Genomic DNA, 18,092 nt, shown 5'->3' with positions numbered 1-18,092 from the left:
CATAACCGAATATTACGGGGGGGGGGGGGGGGGGGGGGGGGGGCGTTATCTATATGTTCTATACTATTACAGCACTGCAGGTTTGCTAAAAACGAAATTCAAACAAAAACGCAAACATATGTCATGACAATCAGACTACGTAGAGGCCATATACAAACGACCATGCATTTATACATTTGTGTACATGAAAAATGTCTTTATTGTCTTCATCACAAATTAGAACACTTTTTACCACTTAAAATCAATTGTAGATTTCTCCACTGAAATATCTCCAATGAATTCCAGAGAAATGCGTTTATGTGATTAACGTTCAAATACACATCGCTACTCCTAGATCTTTCCCTCACGCACAACACGTTCGAGTCATTCATAGCGACTAGCTCGGGTCCGGTCGACTGCTAACAGAAATACCATTAACCAGACCTGACTGTGATTCGTTGGTAATTACAGAGAACCGGGTACCAGTCAGGTTACAGCGGTCTCCCAGAACGTAGAGCCGCCACGCTACTTCTTACGATTTGTCCGAGATCTCGCCTCTCGGAACGATCCGTCGAAGAGTCGTGACGTAACGACCACGTGGTTGGGTGTATCGATCCGCGCGTATGCTTGCCACTTTCACCCGCAGATAAACGGCGAATGGGATGACGGCTCCACGCAATGCCAGCGACGTAAAATCATAACAAATAAAACTTTTATGCCAAACTGAAAACAGCAGTTTCTGGGGGCAACTGGTAACACTTCGGAATGCTCTAACACTGGATATACTCTTAACTATTGAACAAAAGTAATCAACGAGTAGTAATTAAGCGATTTAAATGGAAAATACAGATTTTACAGACTGACGTTTTGTCTTCATTGTATTACAATTTACTGGCTGACGAGGACTACCGACGATAAAAAAAAAATGACGGATTCACAAAACACCAGCATGCTGTTGACATTCTACGCCGAGGAGAACGAGTCGCTGTTGGTAAATTCCTCCACAGTGGTGCCCAACTCGTCCGTGACGGAGGACCCGTACAAAGTTCCGCCAGGTCTCATAGTTCTACTCGCCTTCCTCTACGGATCCATATCTCTCCTGGCCGTTATAGGCAACGGCCTCGTCATCTTCGTCATCGTCAAGAACCGACGCATGCACAGCGTTACGAACATCTTCATCGCCAATCTGGCGGTCGCCGACGTCATTATCGGGATGTTCTCCATCCCCTTCCAGTTCCAGGCGGCGCTACTGCAGCGGTGGGTGCTCGCCCATTTCATGTGCTCCCTCGCCCCCTTCGTCCAGATCATCTCCGTGAACGTCAGCATCATCACGCTCAGCGTCATCGCCATCGACCGCTACATCGCCGTGCTACACCCGTTTAAAGCGGGCTGCTCGAAACGTTCCGCCGTCGTCATCATCAGTGCTATATGGTTGTTTTCGGTCGTGTCCGGCATGCCGTGTGTCCTCTATTTCAGGGTGGTGCAGCGCGACCACAAGACGGCCCAGTGCGACTTTCTGGCACCGCCCAGCTGGCCGGACCTCCTGCAACACTGGAACCTCTTTTCGGTTGTCGTGCAATACATTATGCCGTTGACAGTTATTAGTTTCTGCTACTTTCGAATCGGCTGCCATATTTGGGGCGCCCGGGCCCCCGGAAATACCACCAACACTGAAGACGTAAGAAGCAGAAATAAGCGGAAGGTAAGATGAGATAATGTTTTATACGTACATTAAAAAAACCCTATATAATTCCTTCATTATTTAACCAGTCCACTTAAAATGAACAATTATGTTATTAACATTACCACTAAACTGATAACTTCAAGAGATTTGAGACCATCAAATTTCCCCATTATTTAATCAGTTATATCACCTCCACTCCAAATTTCCCCATTATTTAATCAGTTATATCACCTCCACTCCAAATGAATAATTATGAGTTATGTTACTGACACATCGCAATGACATGTACAACAATGTGCGCCATCATAAACAGCATTTTACAGTTTTCTTTAAAACTAATATAATATTATTTTAACATTTTGTATTACTGTAACAGATAAGTGTAATGTAAAGTCCGACAACTACTTGCCACATTACTCAACTAGACATGCGAATGCACACAGCTTAGACCAGGGAAGATGACGTCACTTACAGAAATGTCATCATTTAGTAACTAAACGCACCTGGTGGTGTGTACATTTGATCCCATAACTTACCCATGATAGTCATGTCATAAACCCATGTGATAACTTAGTGTATTAATCTGGTTAATAATGGTATGCAAATTTGCAAGGTCTCTAGCTAATGTGTTGCTCTATATGGCTTATTTGCTTACAAGCCAACAAGACCTGTATACCTGAGCGTAACGTTTTCAAAGATTTAGTTAAAATGCGTGACATCAAACTAATTTGTGCTGATCGTGATGACTCATATTACCGGTGGTGGCGACTTTAGTACTGTGATTTACTAAAAATTGAATTAAAATGTTATTTTACAAGTGTTATAGGATAAATAGAATTCGCTACTCGTGTTTTTTAATATGTAAAATATCAACCTGGTCTAGTTAATTGGTATTTCTCTCAGAGCCTCGACAAATACCGATTCACATAGACTCGTTATTTTCCATATTAAACAAAACTCGTGACGAATCCTCTATATATATACCGACACACAATGAAAACGCAAAACATATTTTTTAATATTTTGTTGTGATTAATGAAAAATATATTTATTGGACTTAAAATAACAATTTATGAGAGGAAGCCATTGATTGGTACTTTTGTCAGGGTTTTAATCCTGGTTTTGTTCTCGTTACACATACAATAGCAGAAACACACAAAATGGTGTGAAATGCGTTCACTACATGCTCAATCATGCTGCATACAATGCACGTGAAATGCCAGTATGTGGACACATAAAAGTCACGTAACGGTGTCATATTCCTCGTCACATTAAGAATGCCACGCCTCAGAGGAGAACAAAGTGAGCGAGCGTTGGGCATGGTTCATGGTGGACTTCGCAAAGCCAAGTTGCTAGGACCTTCAGAGTCCATCCATCAACTATTGGACGACTTTGCTGAACGTCATCAACAGACTGGGAGTGTCCGTGATCAATCTCGACCTGGTCAACGTCCCGTTACGACCCCACGCCAAGATCGGCAGATTCGACGACACCACCTCCGTGACCGGTTCAGAACTGCGACGATGACAGCAAGCAACACAATAGGACGTCATGGAAGGCCTATCCATCCGATGACGGTCATCCGGCTGGACTCGGATGCAGACGCCCGTACAACGGCAACATCATGACACCGCGACATCGTGCTGCGAGACTACAGTTTGCTCTCCAGAATGGTAATCATCCACCATCTTCCTCTCATAAATTGTTATTTTAAGTCCAATAAATATATTTTTCATTAATCACAATAAAATATTGAAAAATATCTGTTTTGCGTTTTCATTGTGTGTCAGTATATTTTGTACGACGTACCCAGACTTAAGGGGAATTTACACTACCTACTGCACTTTATACCAAACTACTACATCACCGTCGTAACAGCTTAATGCTAGTAAACACAGCAAACAGTGTGATGTTATCTGGTTATCACAAGGAATTTATGCGTTCAGAATTCTCAATGGACACTTACGAAATATTGTCCTTCTATGCATCTCTAAATGGGACACTTATAGTACGTCCCATCCTCCTACAAAAATGTTCCGTTTTTGTTTGTTTTGTTTTTTAAATAATTTCATTTTGGTTTGACGTAAGAAAAAAAGGTTAGTGTTTCAGAGAAAAAAAACCCCAACAAAAACCTCCAAATATAGATAAGAATCGGCTCAGAAATAAATAGTTTGTAGAGCTATGATTCTGTTTCACTTTTAAAGTTTCTAATCAACAAAAATACCCTAATTAAATTCTTCCGTAAAGTTCCTACCTCTGTATAAAATCCTATTTCTATAAAATAAATAAATCAGAAAGCGAATATTAATTTAAATATTATTCACGGCATTGACATATGGGTGTTGTACTTGTACGACGTAAAGGCAAAAAACGAATATAGTCAGTGAAGACAACGAGGAAGCACTATGCAGTATAAAATAACACAATGATCAGAGAAAACATTCATCAAGTGTTCCTCTATTTCACTGGATAGCTCTCTTAAATTGTTGACACGGTAGCGAGCAATTAGCTGCCTACCAGCAATAAACAATTCCCCAAAGAACACAACGTATCAGACCGATCCGTCAGACAAAAAGTTTGTGTGGTGAATGAGTCTCAGTCGTGGAGAGATTGCCGTCCTACATGTCAGTGATTGGCATCTTAAAACGTATCGATCCTCGAGTAAATAGCAGAGGCCACATCTATCATCTAGAAACAGTGTGTAGATGAAAAGACCCGAGGTCTATTCCCTGCACGGTCGTTTAGCGACGGTACACATTGTTTGTTAATCGTCAACTCTCAAAAAAACATTAAATGATTTACAAACACCCATAAAAAAAATATAAATTATATCGTAATGTTATGTTCACCAAGCAGTAGGAAAATACCCCCCCCCCCCCCCCAAACAAATATAGAAACACGAATATATCGAAATTAATCGTGAATAAATGTGTGTGATATTTTATTTATTACAAATTTAAAAAAGGTAATATTAATAATATATAAAGCATATTGTCAAACAAAATAGGAAAATGAAGCATGTCGGATATGTAAAGACCATCTTGATTACAGCACTGGATGTGGACTGATATAACACGCATTAACGAAGTGTTACCGCATTGTAAATAGGTCGTTATACCACTTAGTTTATCAAATACAACAATCACACTTACATTCTTTTCATTTATGACAATAAAAGTTTTTGCCATTTTCATTATTATTTATTTTATATTTCATTAATTCTCGCAACAGTTTATGTTAAACTGTTAACGACTTTAATGAATTTAAATGTATGAAACCTTTCTTCCGTTAAATTAGTAGGCCATTGTCCAACCAATCAAAATGAATTTAAGTGTATAACAATTCTTAGTCCCGTTAGGTTAGTAGTGATTTATGTTGTTATTTACAAAGTTTAGTAAACATACAGGGCGGACCCAGCTTCTTAGGAAAGGGTTTGGGTAAAAGGGTTCACTGATATTAGCACGAAACATTAACATGTTGGCTGGATCGGTCCAGTTAAATCTTCTTCTGAATTACTTCACGGCATGTTGGCAACAAACCTTCGTAGTTCGCAACAATAAAGTTGGAATACGGTAAACACAATGCCTATAGGGTGTATACTACCAAATCAAATCCCATAGACGACAATAGTAACATAAACGGGTAAAACTCCTACCTGCAACGTATCAACCGACATAAACGCCACGGATATAAATACTACCACCCCTTACACTTAAAGTGAATCAGAAAAAATGGGGGTCAAGCTGCTCGTTTCTGAGATAACGGGTAGCGTCTATGACTACCCTAGTTTCGCACAAAATTTGAGTACTTTTTTTTACAGGTACCCCATACATGTTTCAAGCACAAGGCTACTTGACACATTGGTACTAGATGAAATAAAATTGCACATTTATTTTACCCAGATGAAACTATTATTTTTTACAACCAACACACTCACATAAATAACCAATCACAGGACTTGTGGTGTTCACTTCTCTATCAAAAGTTCGGTGCACCTCGAACTTTGACCCAGCCGGAAGTTATTTGGTATAGTACTACCTATAACGGAAGCGTCAGTTGTATCTGGCTGGGGAGAAACACACGCTTACGCTGTTGGTGTTACTGTAAAATGAGGGAAAAGTTTATAATGAAGTGGTATTCAACCAGTTTTGACCAGATCGGGCAAGACTATAGCCTAGCTGGCTGTTGAAATACTAGCAGGAATGGTCCCACCCACATATAGCATTATGATTCCACTTAAATCTCTATAAACAACAGAACCTCACCTCCGAAACGACCACATATTGTACAATAAGAACAGAATGAATGAACGAATGTTTAACGACACCCCGACACGAAAAATACATCGGCTATTGGGTGCAATAAGAACAGAGCAAAACAATAAAACCATTTCCTTGTAATTGTGGTAATTTTACGATGCTAATTAATCCCCTACCGGTCCAACCGCAAGATACCATAGGTTTCATCTCCGTCTGTCTGTCCCACATATACATTTTCCGGATGGTTTTTTTTTTTTAGAAAGCTTTGAGATATTGACCTGACATTTTGTGTATAGCTTTATCATGCAATGTGACAGATCATGTTTAACTTTCATGGTGATTTACCAATTTGTTGACGGAGTTATGTCCCTTAAACTTGGGAGTAGGGGTTAGACGTAGCGCAATGGTAATGGAAGGAAGAAAATGTTTTATTTGACGACGCACTCAACACATTTTATTTACGGTTATATTGCATAGTTTCCAGTGGTAAAGCGGTCGGTTTGGGATCGATCCCATCGGTGGGCCCATTGGGCTATTTCTAGTTCCAGCCAGTGCATCACGACTGGTATAAAAAGGCCGTGGTATGTGCTGTCCTGTCTGTGGGATGGTGCACATAAAAGATCACTTGCTACTAATGAAACAATGCAGCGGGTTTCCTTTCAAAGACTATATGTCAAAATTTTACCAAATGGTGATGATTAATACATCAATGTGCTCTAGTGGTGTCTTTAAACAAAACAAATTTTTGAACTTGGGAGATGTGAAAATTAGTTTTCCAGATCTGTTTTTCAATGCCTGAAGATACTGAGATGAACTTTTGTATATAGCTTTATCATGCACTGTTACTTTCGCGGTGATTTACCCACCTTCACAGGAGTATGGCCCTTGAATTTAGGAGATACGAAAAATTGTTGTGTTCGGTAGGGCACGTGTATTGCTTTAGCATTACTCTCAGAATGATAATTATTATTAGAGATTCGATATTGGCGGGTTGTTACAGATGCTGACTGTGTGCTATTGCTGGTCCTTGCCGTTGGTGCTTAGCTAGGTCGGCTATAGAAACAGTTTTTATTTCTCCGCCCCCTAAGTGGAAGGTTGTGGTTATGTGGATTTGAGGAACCATCCCCCTCTGGCTATAACACGGAGCTAAAGCCGGCACGTTTATGAGGGGAAAGTATGGATGTTTCGTTTGAGGTTTTTAATATGGGAAGTATCAACCCATGTTTTGATCATGTGAATTTGTCGAGCCTCTGGCGATATTAATACCGATTCACAGGCCGATGATGATACTTAACAACCTAAGTGACGAATAATTTAAAAACTAATTTATATGTATTAAAATGATTAGCAGACCTCACTGCAATGTCCTGAAGACAAGCAGGTCCGCAACATGCACATATATTTGTTGACGCTAATCAATAAATTAAACCAGTTTGTTGCTAGCAGTCGCTCAATACGCTATGGCATGTATTGACTAAATTAATAATAATAGTATGTGGATGTTTAATGATATGTAAGTGACAAATTTTTTTTGGTATTTTTAGAGAAAAATATTCAAAAATACAAAACAAACTTGACATTTTTTGTCCCAAATATTTCGATAATCAAACGTTTCGCCATTTTTTATGAGTGTCCATCGTCAGAGATGAACCGTGTTCATTTTAATTGGACTACAGGGCCTCGTTTTAGGAAGCGATTTTAACGCTAAGATCACCATACGGGGATACTGTAGATATATGCACATACGATGATCTTAGGGCTAACATCGCATCGTAAAACGGGCCCCATGACTTTTAGATTACTAATGTCATTATAGCTAGCGACCACCACCTAAAATGTCGATTATTTACGATTGTGTATTAATTAGATGTCCTGCTTGGCCATAGTTAAGACGGCGGATTATCAAATGTTCTGTTTTGTTTGTTTGTCCATACGCTGATGACTCGGAACAAGAAGACATCAGGACCATTTGTATGGGTTCTCTCTGGATTTTAAAAGTTTAATAATGGAAGTTATTGGTGTTAATTAGGATTTATTTCACAGGCAGCGTGGAATGATTTCATAGTTTAATTGTCTGTCTAGTTAATGACATGGTTTCATTACTAGGCACAGAGACCTCAAACTTTTTCTAATTGTTATTTATTCTGTAAATTTTAACACGAAAATTAATACCGCAATGAAAACTCCCAAACCTGGTTTAACCTGAATAAGACAAGCACTGGAAAATCAGTGATGCCATCAGGTGTTCGCGAAATATGAACATACCCTGCCTCATCGTTAACGTCCGTCACCATTCAAGTCTATAGTTGACAATAAAACCAAAGATGAACATACCCTGCCTCATCGTTAACGTCCGTCATCATTCAAGTCTATAGTTGACAAGCCCCTTGTTGACAATAAAACCAAAGATGAACATACCCTGCCTCATCGTTAACGTCCGTCACCATTCAAGTCTATAGTTGACAATAAAACCAAAGATGAACATACCCTGCCTCATCGTTAACGTCCGTCATCATTCAAGTCTATAGTTGACAAGCCCCTTGTTGACAATAAAACCAAAGATGAACATACCCTGCCTCATCGTTAACGTCCGTCATCATTCAAGTCTATAGTTGACAATAAAACCAAAGATGAACATACCCTGCCTCATCGTTAACGTCCGTCATCATTCAAGTCTATAGTTGACAAGCCCCTTGTTGACAATAAAACCAAAGATGAACATACCCTGCCTTATCGTTAACGTCCGTCATCATTCAAGTCTATAGTTGACAAGCCCCTTGTTGACAATAAAACCAAAGATGAACATACCCTGCCTCATCGTTAACGTCCGTCATCATTCAAGTCTATAGTTGACAAGCCCCTTGTTGACAATAAAACCAAATATGTACATACCCTGCCTCATCGTTAACGTCCGTCATCATTCAAGTCTATAGTTGACAAGCCCCTTGTTGACAATAAAACCAAAGATGTACATACCCTGCCTCATCGTTAACGTCCGTCATCATTCAAGTCTATAGTTGACAAGCCCCTTGTTGACAATAAAACCAAAGATGAACATACCCTGCCTCATCGTTAACGTCCGTCATCATTCAAGTCTATAGTTGACAAGCCCCTTGTTGACAATAAAACCAAATATGTACATACCCTGCCTCATCGTTAACGTCCGTCATCATTCAAGTCTATAGTTGACAAGCCCCTTGTTGACAATAAAACCAAAGATGAACATACCCTGCCTCATCGTTAACGTCCGTCATCATTCAAGTCTATAGTTGACAAGCCCCTTGTTGACAATAAAACCAAATATGTACACTATTAATTGTAGTCGGTGTCTTGACGTCTGTTGTGTGATTTTGTTTTTAAAACCTGACGAGGTCTAAACTATTACGGCGACTTCTATTTCTCACTTCTGCTAATAACTCAGCGACTTGACCCAACTTTCTGCAAAGAAAACCTCCATTTCGCCGGCTAGAATAATTATTGTAATTTTGCGTCAGACATCATTTTAGTCAGTGATGCGCCATGTCAGAACAGTTTGATAATTATGTCTGGGTACAGTGGACTTATACCATACACTAACAGTATTGTTAAATTATATTATGATAAATGTATCTTAGATAACGAGAACAATGAAAACCAACACTTAGTCTGATGGAAGTTATCAAATACACATGTACATGATACTTCATTAAAGTATTGACAGAGAAAATGATTAACACCTGGCCACCTCTAGCTGGTATCGATGTTCAATGAACCTTTAAAGCAGACAGACTAATTGGAATAACTAGACTCTGTGTTATTTGAAGATTTCGTAATCGTATCCATCGTGATGATCTCATTTCAAAGCTTTATTAGTATTTGATGTCACTACTAAGAGTATATTTCTATGAACACAATGGCGGATTTCATTATTATTTATATATATTGTCAGTCTAAAAATGGTAAAACAAGTGGGGGAAACGTATATTTCTCTTTATTATTTACATATATTGCCAGTCTAAAAGTGGTAAAACAAGTGGGGGAAACGTATATTTCTCTTTATTATTTACATATATTGCCAGTCTAAAAATGGTAAAACAAGTGGGGGAAACGTATATTTCTCTTTATTATTTACATATATTGCCAGTCTAAAAGTGGTAAAACAAGTGGGGGAAACGTATATTTCTCTTTATTATTTACATATATTGCCAGTCTAAAAATGGTAAAACAAGTGGGGGAAACGTATATTTCTCTTTATTATTTACATATATTGCCAGTCTAAAAGTGGTAAAACAAGTTGGGGAAACGTATTTTTCTCTTTATTATTTACATATATTGCCAGTCTAAAAGTGGTAAAACAAGTGGGGGAAACATATATTTCTCTTTATTATTTACAAATATTGCCAGTCTAAAAATGGTAAAACAAGTGGGGGAAACGTATATTTCTCTTTATTATTTACATATATTGCCAGTCTAAAAGTGGTAAAACAAGTGGGGGAAACATATATTTCTCTTTATTATTTACAAATATTGCCAGTCTAAAAATGGTAAAACAAGTGGGGGAAACGTATATTTCTCTTTATTATTTACATATATTGCCAGTCTAAAAGTGGTAAAACAAGTGGGGGAAACGTATATTTCTCTTTCTCATGAACCACTCCCCTCTTATAGTAATGACGTACAAAACGTTTTTGTCTAGTTATTCCTGTAAAGTTCATCTTTGAGTCTTCCAAAATATTTCCGTAGAACTACCTTCCCTTTTACGTACCTGTGTGAACTCCCCAACTAGCGCAGTCTCTGTGTACTTCCACTTACATTCTTAGATGCCTGCATCTTCGCCATTAACAAACCCGGCCTAGATGTCAGTCATATCGCAAGTAATGATGATGGGCGCTCATCTAGAAACGTCATCATACTTCCTCCTGATATAATGCCACACGTCATCCTAATGGAACGTCATCATACTTCCTCCTGATATAATGCCACACGTCATCCTAATGGAACGTCATCATACTTCCTCCTGATATAATGCCACACGTCATCTTAATGGAACGTCATCATACATCCTCCTGATATAATGCCACACGTCATCCTAACGGAACGTCATCATACATCCTCCTGATATAATGCCACACGTCATCCTAATGGAACGTCATCATACTTCCTCCTGATATAATGCCACACGTCATCCTAATGGAACGTCATCATACATCCTCCTGATATAATGCCACACGTCATCCTAATGTAACGTCATCATACTTCCTCCTGATATAATGCCACACGTCATCCTAATGTAACGTCATCATACTTCCTCCTAATATAATGCCATACCTCATCCTAATGTAACGTCACCATACATCCTCCTGATATAATGCCATACCTCATCCTAATGTAACGTCACCATACATCCCCAGTATGTACGGTCGTCCTACTTCATTCTGATGTAAGGTTATCATCCTTAAACCTGAAGCAAGGTAATCCTACATCTTCCTGATCCTAATGTAAGGTCATCAAACGTCATCCTGTGCAATGTCATGATCATTGCTCCTGGTGTAAGGTCATCAAACGTCATCCGTGTGCAATGTCATGATCATTCCTCCTGAAGTAAGGTCATCAAACGTCATCCTTGTGCAATGTCATGATCATTGCTCCTGATGTTAGGTCATGATACTTCATACTAATGTAAGGTTATCATACATCGTCTTGATGTAAGGTCGTAAATACTTCATCCTAATTTATGGCCATCATAAACTAAGGTCATCATACTTCACCCAGGTGCCAAGTCAATATATTTCCTCCTCATAGTTTCCAAGACGGGCATATGTCAGCGATTTGATACGGGCGATGCTTTGAATTCACGATGCAAGTGTGAAGACAAAGCCCCAAGCTATTCCAAGTCTCCAAACGGTTATCATCAATTTGAAGAGTAGAAGTCTGACTCTATTATTTATTTATTTATTTATTTATTTACTTATTCATTCATTCTCAAGTAAAAAAATATTAAGTGAACAAATTCGTCATCACACAAAATAATAGCAGTATTGACCTTGGTGTAATTAAATGGCACTCGTTTGCTGGTGTATATGATAAAGCCATGGTGTAATTAAATGGCACTCGTTTGCTGGTGTATATGGTAATCAGTTTTACAACGTTAGTAATCGAGATATGGGGGGGGGGGGTGGGTGGGACCAGTGCACATTATATCTCAAAGCTGACCGACCTCAATAATACTTTTAAGTGCATCGCATCAGCGATAGGCCAAGCATTTCCAATAGGGCAGATTAATTGAGTTAATTGTATATGGTATTATATAAGCGCGCTCACTGACAGATAATGATGGGGGTATATCCTTTAATATCAATACAAATCATACCGGACTCGGTGGTGTAGTAGTTAAACCAATTTTGTTCTGCTAGGTCGTAGACTCGCCTTCCAATAGTGCGCCCGCGTAGAAGATGTTTTAACGACTCATTGGGGAGGCGAAACACAACCACATTTCTCTCTCTCTCTCTCTCTCTCTCTCTCTCTCTCTCTCTCTCTCTCTCTCTCTCTGTAACCATTGACAGTCAACTTACGCTCTGGTCTGACAACTGCTAAAAAAAAAAAATAAAAAAAATAATTCCTTAAGGGATAGTAAAAATAATTGGGGCACACTAATGTCAGGTCCAGCTTGACAAACGGGCATATTTTCAAATTTTTAAAATTCTTATGAGGGACAACTGCTCTTTGACACACACCCTTCCCCGCTAGTACAGCCCTGGCTTAAGTCCTTATACGGATTCCAAGAATGCGTGCGTGCCAAGCGTGGCCTGTTTAACACGAGCAACTGGACAACAGCCTAAATGTGCTCCCATTCCTGAATACCACCAGATGATGTTACAGAGACGTTGTTCCATGAAATCACGCCCGACATGCGGTTATAAAGCTGAAAGCCTGTGTTAGAATAGAAACCCGTGCTGAACAGAGAATTCATTTCGCTGATCTAAAGGAGAACGTGCTACAATAATGGCTGACTACAATAGTCTGCGTTTGAGTGCAAATCGCCATACTACGGCCTCAGTTAAACCCATCGCTACAAGACATAGCTTTATGGTCGTCAACAAATAGACGTTTCTGAATCTAGGTGCTGTCCTGGAGATTGGAGCCCAAATTGCTGAAGGGAATTGGAAATAAACACTGATTGTGTACCTTAGACGTGAGAGTTGAGCAAGAGGATTTAGTTTTCACGTGTCGTATCATTTGACGTTAAATCACGATTAACTGAAAACATATTGTATTGCACAGAGAAGACAAGGACCGGTTACTATCATGTAGCTTTTCCCCTAAATTATTGTGACAAATATCGTTTATAATTAAAAGTGGAAACGCGTTTACTTGATGCGCGGTTGGTTTGGGATCGATCCCAGTCAGTGGGCCCATTAGGCTATTTCTTTCCAGCCAGTGCACTACGACTGGTATACCAGAGGCCGTGGTATGTACTATCATATCTGTGGGATGATGCATATAAAAGATCCTTTGGTACTAATGAAAAAAATGTAGCGGTTTCCCCCTCTATGACTACTATATGTCACAATTACCAAATGTTTGACGTCCAATAGCTGATGATTAATAAATCAGTGTGCTCTAGTGGTGTCGTTAAAAAAAGTAGTAATTAAAACGTTTAGACTGGTTCTGTTTTGACTTAATTGACACACACACACATACATACATTCTCTCTCTCTCTCTCTCTCTCTCTCTCTCTCTCTCTCTCTCTCTCTCTCTCTCTCTGACACACACGTAGACGCAAAAACACGCAAGGTATAGAGGTGTTTAAAAGAAATTTAATTAATCGTATTGATTATATTTCAGTAAAATGTTCTCAAACCATATGGTGACTGTACAGATAGTAATAACAATGTACACTTTGATCAAGCATGCTAACAAAAAAATCAACAAACACGAACAACTTAATTGATTTCTTGAAAAGCGCCTTAGGCAGATACAAATATCATTTTATAAAATGTATTGGTAAAATAGACGAATCCTTTCTATGCACAAAATGAAAACGAAGAAGAAAAAGAAAAAATAGAAGTGAAAAGGTTATCGTTATAATTACTATTGATCAATGGAATGATGAACAATTACCAGATAGTTTCTTCGTGCCAGTGCTGTAATGATCATTATATCGAACGTAACGATCGGCGGTAACACCGATTAGTTTACTTTTGTATTTATTTATGATAACAAACAACGATCCGTTTATCAAAACAAATAGCTGGATCCAGATAGCGAAAAGATCTGTCCATTGATTATTATATCAATACAGTACGTACAGAACATGACATCGCCGCAGGTTATATATTTATTTAAACAACTACATTGTATTTTCGTTAAATAATTTTAACGTTTCATTCTTTGCTGTCGCTGCCAACACATAAATAAGAACTGTGCTTTGTTTAACGATACCACTAGAGCACATTAAGTTATGGATGTCAAACGTTTGGTAATTTTGATCTAGAGATAGAGAGAAAACATTTTTTCATTGGACGCAAGGGATCTTTTATATGCACCATCCTACATACAGGATAGCCACCATCCTACAGACAGGATAGCCACCATCCTACATACAGGATAGCCACCATCCTACAGACAGGATAGCACATACCAGTCGTGGTGCACCGACTTGAAGAAGAAATAACACAATGGGCCCACCAACGGGGATCGATCCTAAACCGATCGCGCATCAAGCGAGCGCCTTACCACTGGGCTACGTCCAGCTCCTTTACTGACGAAGTATTGGATTTTGTTTGTTTATTTGTAACGTGTTTTCACATTGTTTATTTGTAACGTATTTGTAACGTGTTTTCACATTGTTTATTTGTAACGTTTTTTCACATTGTTTCTGTCATGTTGTATACTTTGGCAATCTTATCATGTAAAATGTTATTAACTCAAATAATTTTCTCTTTCATTTATTACATAAATGTGTTTAAAGTGTGTTTTTATTTTACACAGTTAGAGCACACTTATTATTGAATATTACACATTTGGTAGTTCTGACACATACAATAGTCGTCGAAGGACTCCGCTACACGTTTTAAGTTAGCGACAAAAACCTTTTAATGCACTTTCCAGCAGACAGGATTGATACTCCACGACATTTGAGATATCAGTGGTGGCGGGTATTGGTTGGAACAGGAAAAAATGTTTGATTTACGGGGCGACATATTCTTAAAGACAGTCTATAGTGGGGTATTTAAATGAAAACCACACCAGGATCTGAAATCATTTAAAATGCCGAAATGCGCCAGCGCATAACAATTTAACATCACCACTAGAGCACATTGATTTATTAATCATCGGCTATTGGATATCAAGTATTTGGTAAATTTGACATATAGTCTTAGAGAGGAAACTCGCTACATTTGTAACAAGGAATCTTTTATTTTCACCATCCCACAGACAGGATAGCACATACCACGTCCTTTTTACTTATACCAGTCGTGGTGCCCTGGCTGGAGCAAGAAATAGCCAGATGGGCCCACTGACGGGGATCTATCTTACACCGACCGCACATCAAGCGAGCGCTTTACCACTGGGCTACGTCCCGCCCTTTCCAATTTGATGAGATGACCAAAACATTTTAGCGACAAAGATTTCGAGTGATGTACATGGCTCTTAATTAAATGTGTGTACACTAGCATATGTAAGGACGTGCGACGAGGCTCGTCTTAGCACCGTCCGAGATTACTCGAGTTGGAAAACACGTCGCTTTCAATTGCGTTTGCGGAGAGAGCGGAAATCCAGGTAATATGTGATCTGAATTGCATTACCATTGTTCTTGTGGGAGGACGGGAAAACATCCTGTGCTGGTACATTGGTTAAGCCATCGGACATACGGTTGATGGGTACTGGGTTCGCATCCTTGTACCGTCTCCCACCCAGATCGAGTTTTTAACGACTCTATGGTAGGTGTAGTACCACTACATCGACTTCTATCTCACTAACCATTTATTGAAATTTCTTCGTGATACTGAATTTTATTCTAAATTTTAATTTTACCTATCTATGATATTTGTATGTTTTGCTCATTTCTTTACGTCTGGAATTGTATATTGATGTTGTTCATTACTTAATTTTTGCATTTACCATAGTTTGACACCCAATAGCCGGTGCATTTTTCGAACTGGGGTGTCGTTAAACATCTATTCTATTCTATTCTATTATAGAAAACAAACAGATCCGATATTTGTTAAAAGGTTACAATTTTATTTTAATATTTTAGTGAGGGAAACGTTAATAGCTATGTTGTATATATTGGCATCAAAGTCAGTTTTCATCAGAAGTGACACTTTGTGGTTTACTTAGTGCTAGTGGTTTAAGCGGATGATCCACCTGATGCCGTGAAGGAGTTCTGTCATAGCCTTGCGGTCCTCTTGAGCGATCGATGCCGAGTTACTAAATATCTCTGTTAGCTGCCCATGTCCTTCATCGCTGGTGTGGGGAAGGAGAGCGTATAGTGTAATGTTTATTACATACGAGGCAGCACTGAATATGTTATTATTCTTAAACATTTACTGTGAAAGAAATAGAATCATTTCAGTTCCATCTTTGACCTGTTTTGAAATTTCTTCAAGATACCAAGTTTTATTCTAATTTTAATTTTAATTACCTATGATATTTGTATTTTTCGCACAGCTATTTACATTGTGTTTTTCTGTCATCGATTCGGTTATATATTAACCATTGCTTGGTTCCATGGTTTTTTTTCTGTTTGTTAAAAAATTTGTTGTTAAAAACATTTAGCTTTATAAAGTTATTGTGATTAGCATTTATTTTCAGTTATCTTCATACAACGTACACGTCTGTTGCCTGTTCTAAATGTCAGATAATAAAACTTGTCTCCAGATTTAACTTTCAAACATCTAGCAGTGTTAAGCCAGGAGTGTTTTAACTTGTCAGTTGAAAAGTTGGATAACTTGTGCCCAATCCTTTAGTATATTACATGTTTGAATCGGTGACAGATCATCTGAGCAGGTCGCAACAATGACTTTGCTACGATCCACAATACAGGGACGTCAAAATCGGAGAGTACGATTTGAATCACACTGGCTTTCTTCCATCACAGAATCTGTTAACTATTATTTCTAACAGCTCGCTGGTCTTACAAGCTGTCCGACAGATGTAAACCATCTCACTCATTGTAGTGTCAGATGTAAAATCGCTTGCATTGCCAAAACAAGACACCTGTTAGAGCTGGCCTCAGATCACAGTTATCTTCCCATTTGGTTGACCAAAATCTGGAAATATATTCGCGCATGTAATCTGCTGTTTGACTGTGATTATCTCATGACGACCGGCTGCGGTGGTGTCGTGGTTAAGCCATCGGACATAAGGCTGGCTGGTTCAGGGTTCGCAGCCCGGTACCGGCTCCCAATCAGATATATATATATATATATATATATATATATATATATAGAGAGAGAGAGAGAGAGAGAGAGAGAGAGAGAGAGAGAGAGAGAGAGAGAGGTTTAGAGAGAGCTTGAACGACTGAGTGGGTAGGCGTAAGACCACTACACCCTCTTCTCTCTCACTAACCACTAACACGTAACTCACTGTCCTGGACAGATAGCCTAGATGAGGTGTGTGCCCAGGACAGCGTGCTTGACCCTTAATTGGATATAAGCACAAAAATAAGTTGAAATAAATAAATAACCTCATGACAGACAGCTTTGAATGGCAACTATTAGACTGAAGTTAAAGGGAGAGCATGTAGTTTGTAAACATGTGTAACTTATTGACATTGAAGACTTTTTTGTGATAATTGCGGCCTAAGCAAAAATAATGCTCTCCGGCCAGGTTTAGTACCTGTGTTTGTTTAAAGCAATATCATAGGGGAAAGAGCTGGACAACAGGGGTTGTCCTTTTCAGGGTATGTTTCCCTCAGGCAGGTAAAGGTGCATCAAAAATACCCATAGCCACTAACGCTATTTAGTAAACAATTGTGGTCTGTTCCCAGCTGCTGGTGGCAGAAGTAAGGAGCGGTGTTAAGTGTACGATTGAAAATACGACAGTTCAATCTTGCACGCTGCGACGTCTCAGAGACCAGTGACAGGTGGCACACTGTACAGGAAATACCGCTGGTGTGGGTCACGATTCGCGTGTGTGGCGTGGCGAAAACAATCTGTCTCTGGGGTGTTAGAAGACGTCACGAG

The 18,092-nt window shown here is 39.0% G+C and overlaps 1 protein-coding gene across 1 annotated transcript; it reads left to right on the top strand.

The window, feature by feature from the left end:
- Window positions 1-778: 778 nt before the first annotated feature.
- Window positions 779-17,989, top strand: LOC121382845 (tachykinin-like peptides receptor 86C). Its single transcript, XM_041512473.1, has 2 exons — window positions 779-1,681; window positions 17,897-17,989. The coding sequence occupies exons 1-2, from the start codon at window positions 905-907 to the stop codon at window positions 17,987-17,989; spliced, it is 870 nt and encodes a 289-aa protein (XP_041368407.1). The 5' UTR covers window positions 779-904.
- The last annotated feature ends 103 nt before the right edge of the window (window positions 17,990-18,092 follow it).

This window comes from Gigantopelta aegis, chromosome 10, assembly GCF_016097555.1.
Source record: "Gigantopelta aegis isolate Gae_Host chromosome 10, Gae_host_genome, whole genome shotgun sequence".
In the NCBI taxonomy this organism is placed as follows: domain Eukaryota; kingdom Metazoa; phylum Mollusca; class Gastropoda; order Neomphalida; family Peltospiridae; genus Gigantopelta; species Gigantopelta aegis.
The sequence above is the reverse complement of the archived record's forward strand: the minus strand, read 5'-3'. Positions and strand labels throughout refer to the sequence as shown.

Coding starts and splice junctions, on each gene's coding strand:
- LOC121382845 (XM_041512473.1), top strand. CDS start 905: ATGACGGATTCACAAAACACCAGCATGCTGTTGACATTCTACGCCGAG. Junction 1,682..17,896: donor GAAGCAGAAATAAGCGGAAG/GTAAGATGAGAT, acceptor GTCTGTTCCCAG/CTGCTGGTGGCAGAAGTAAG.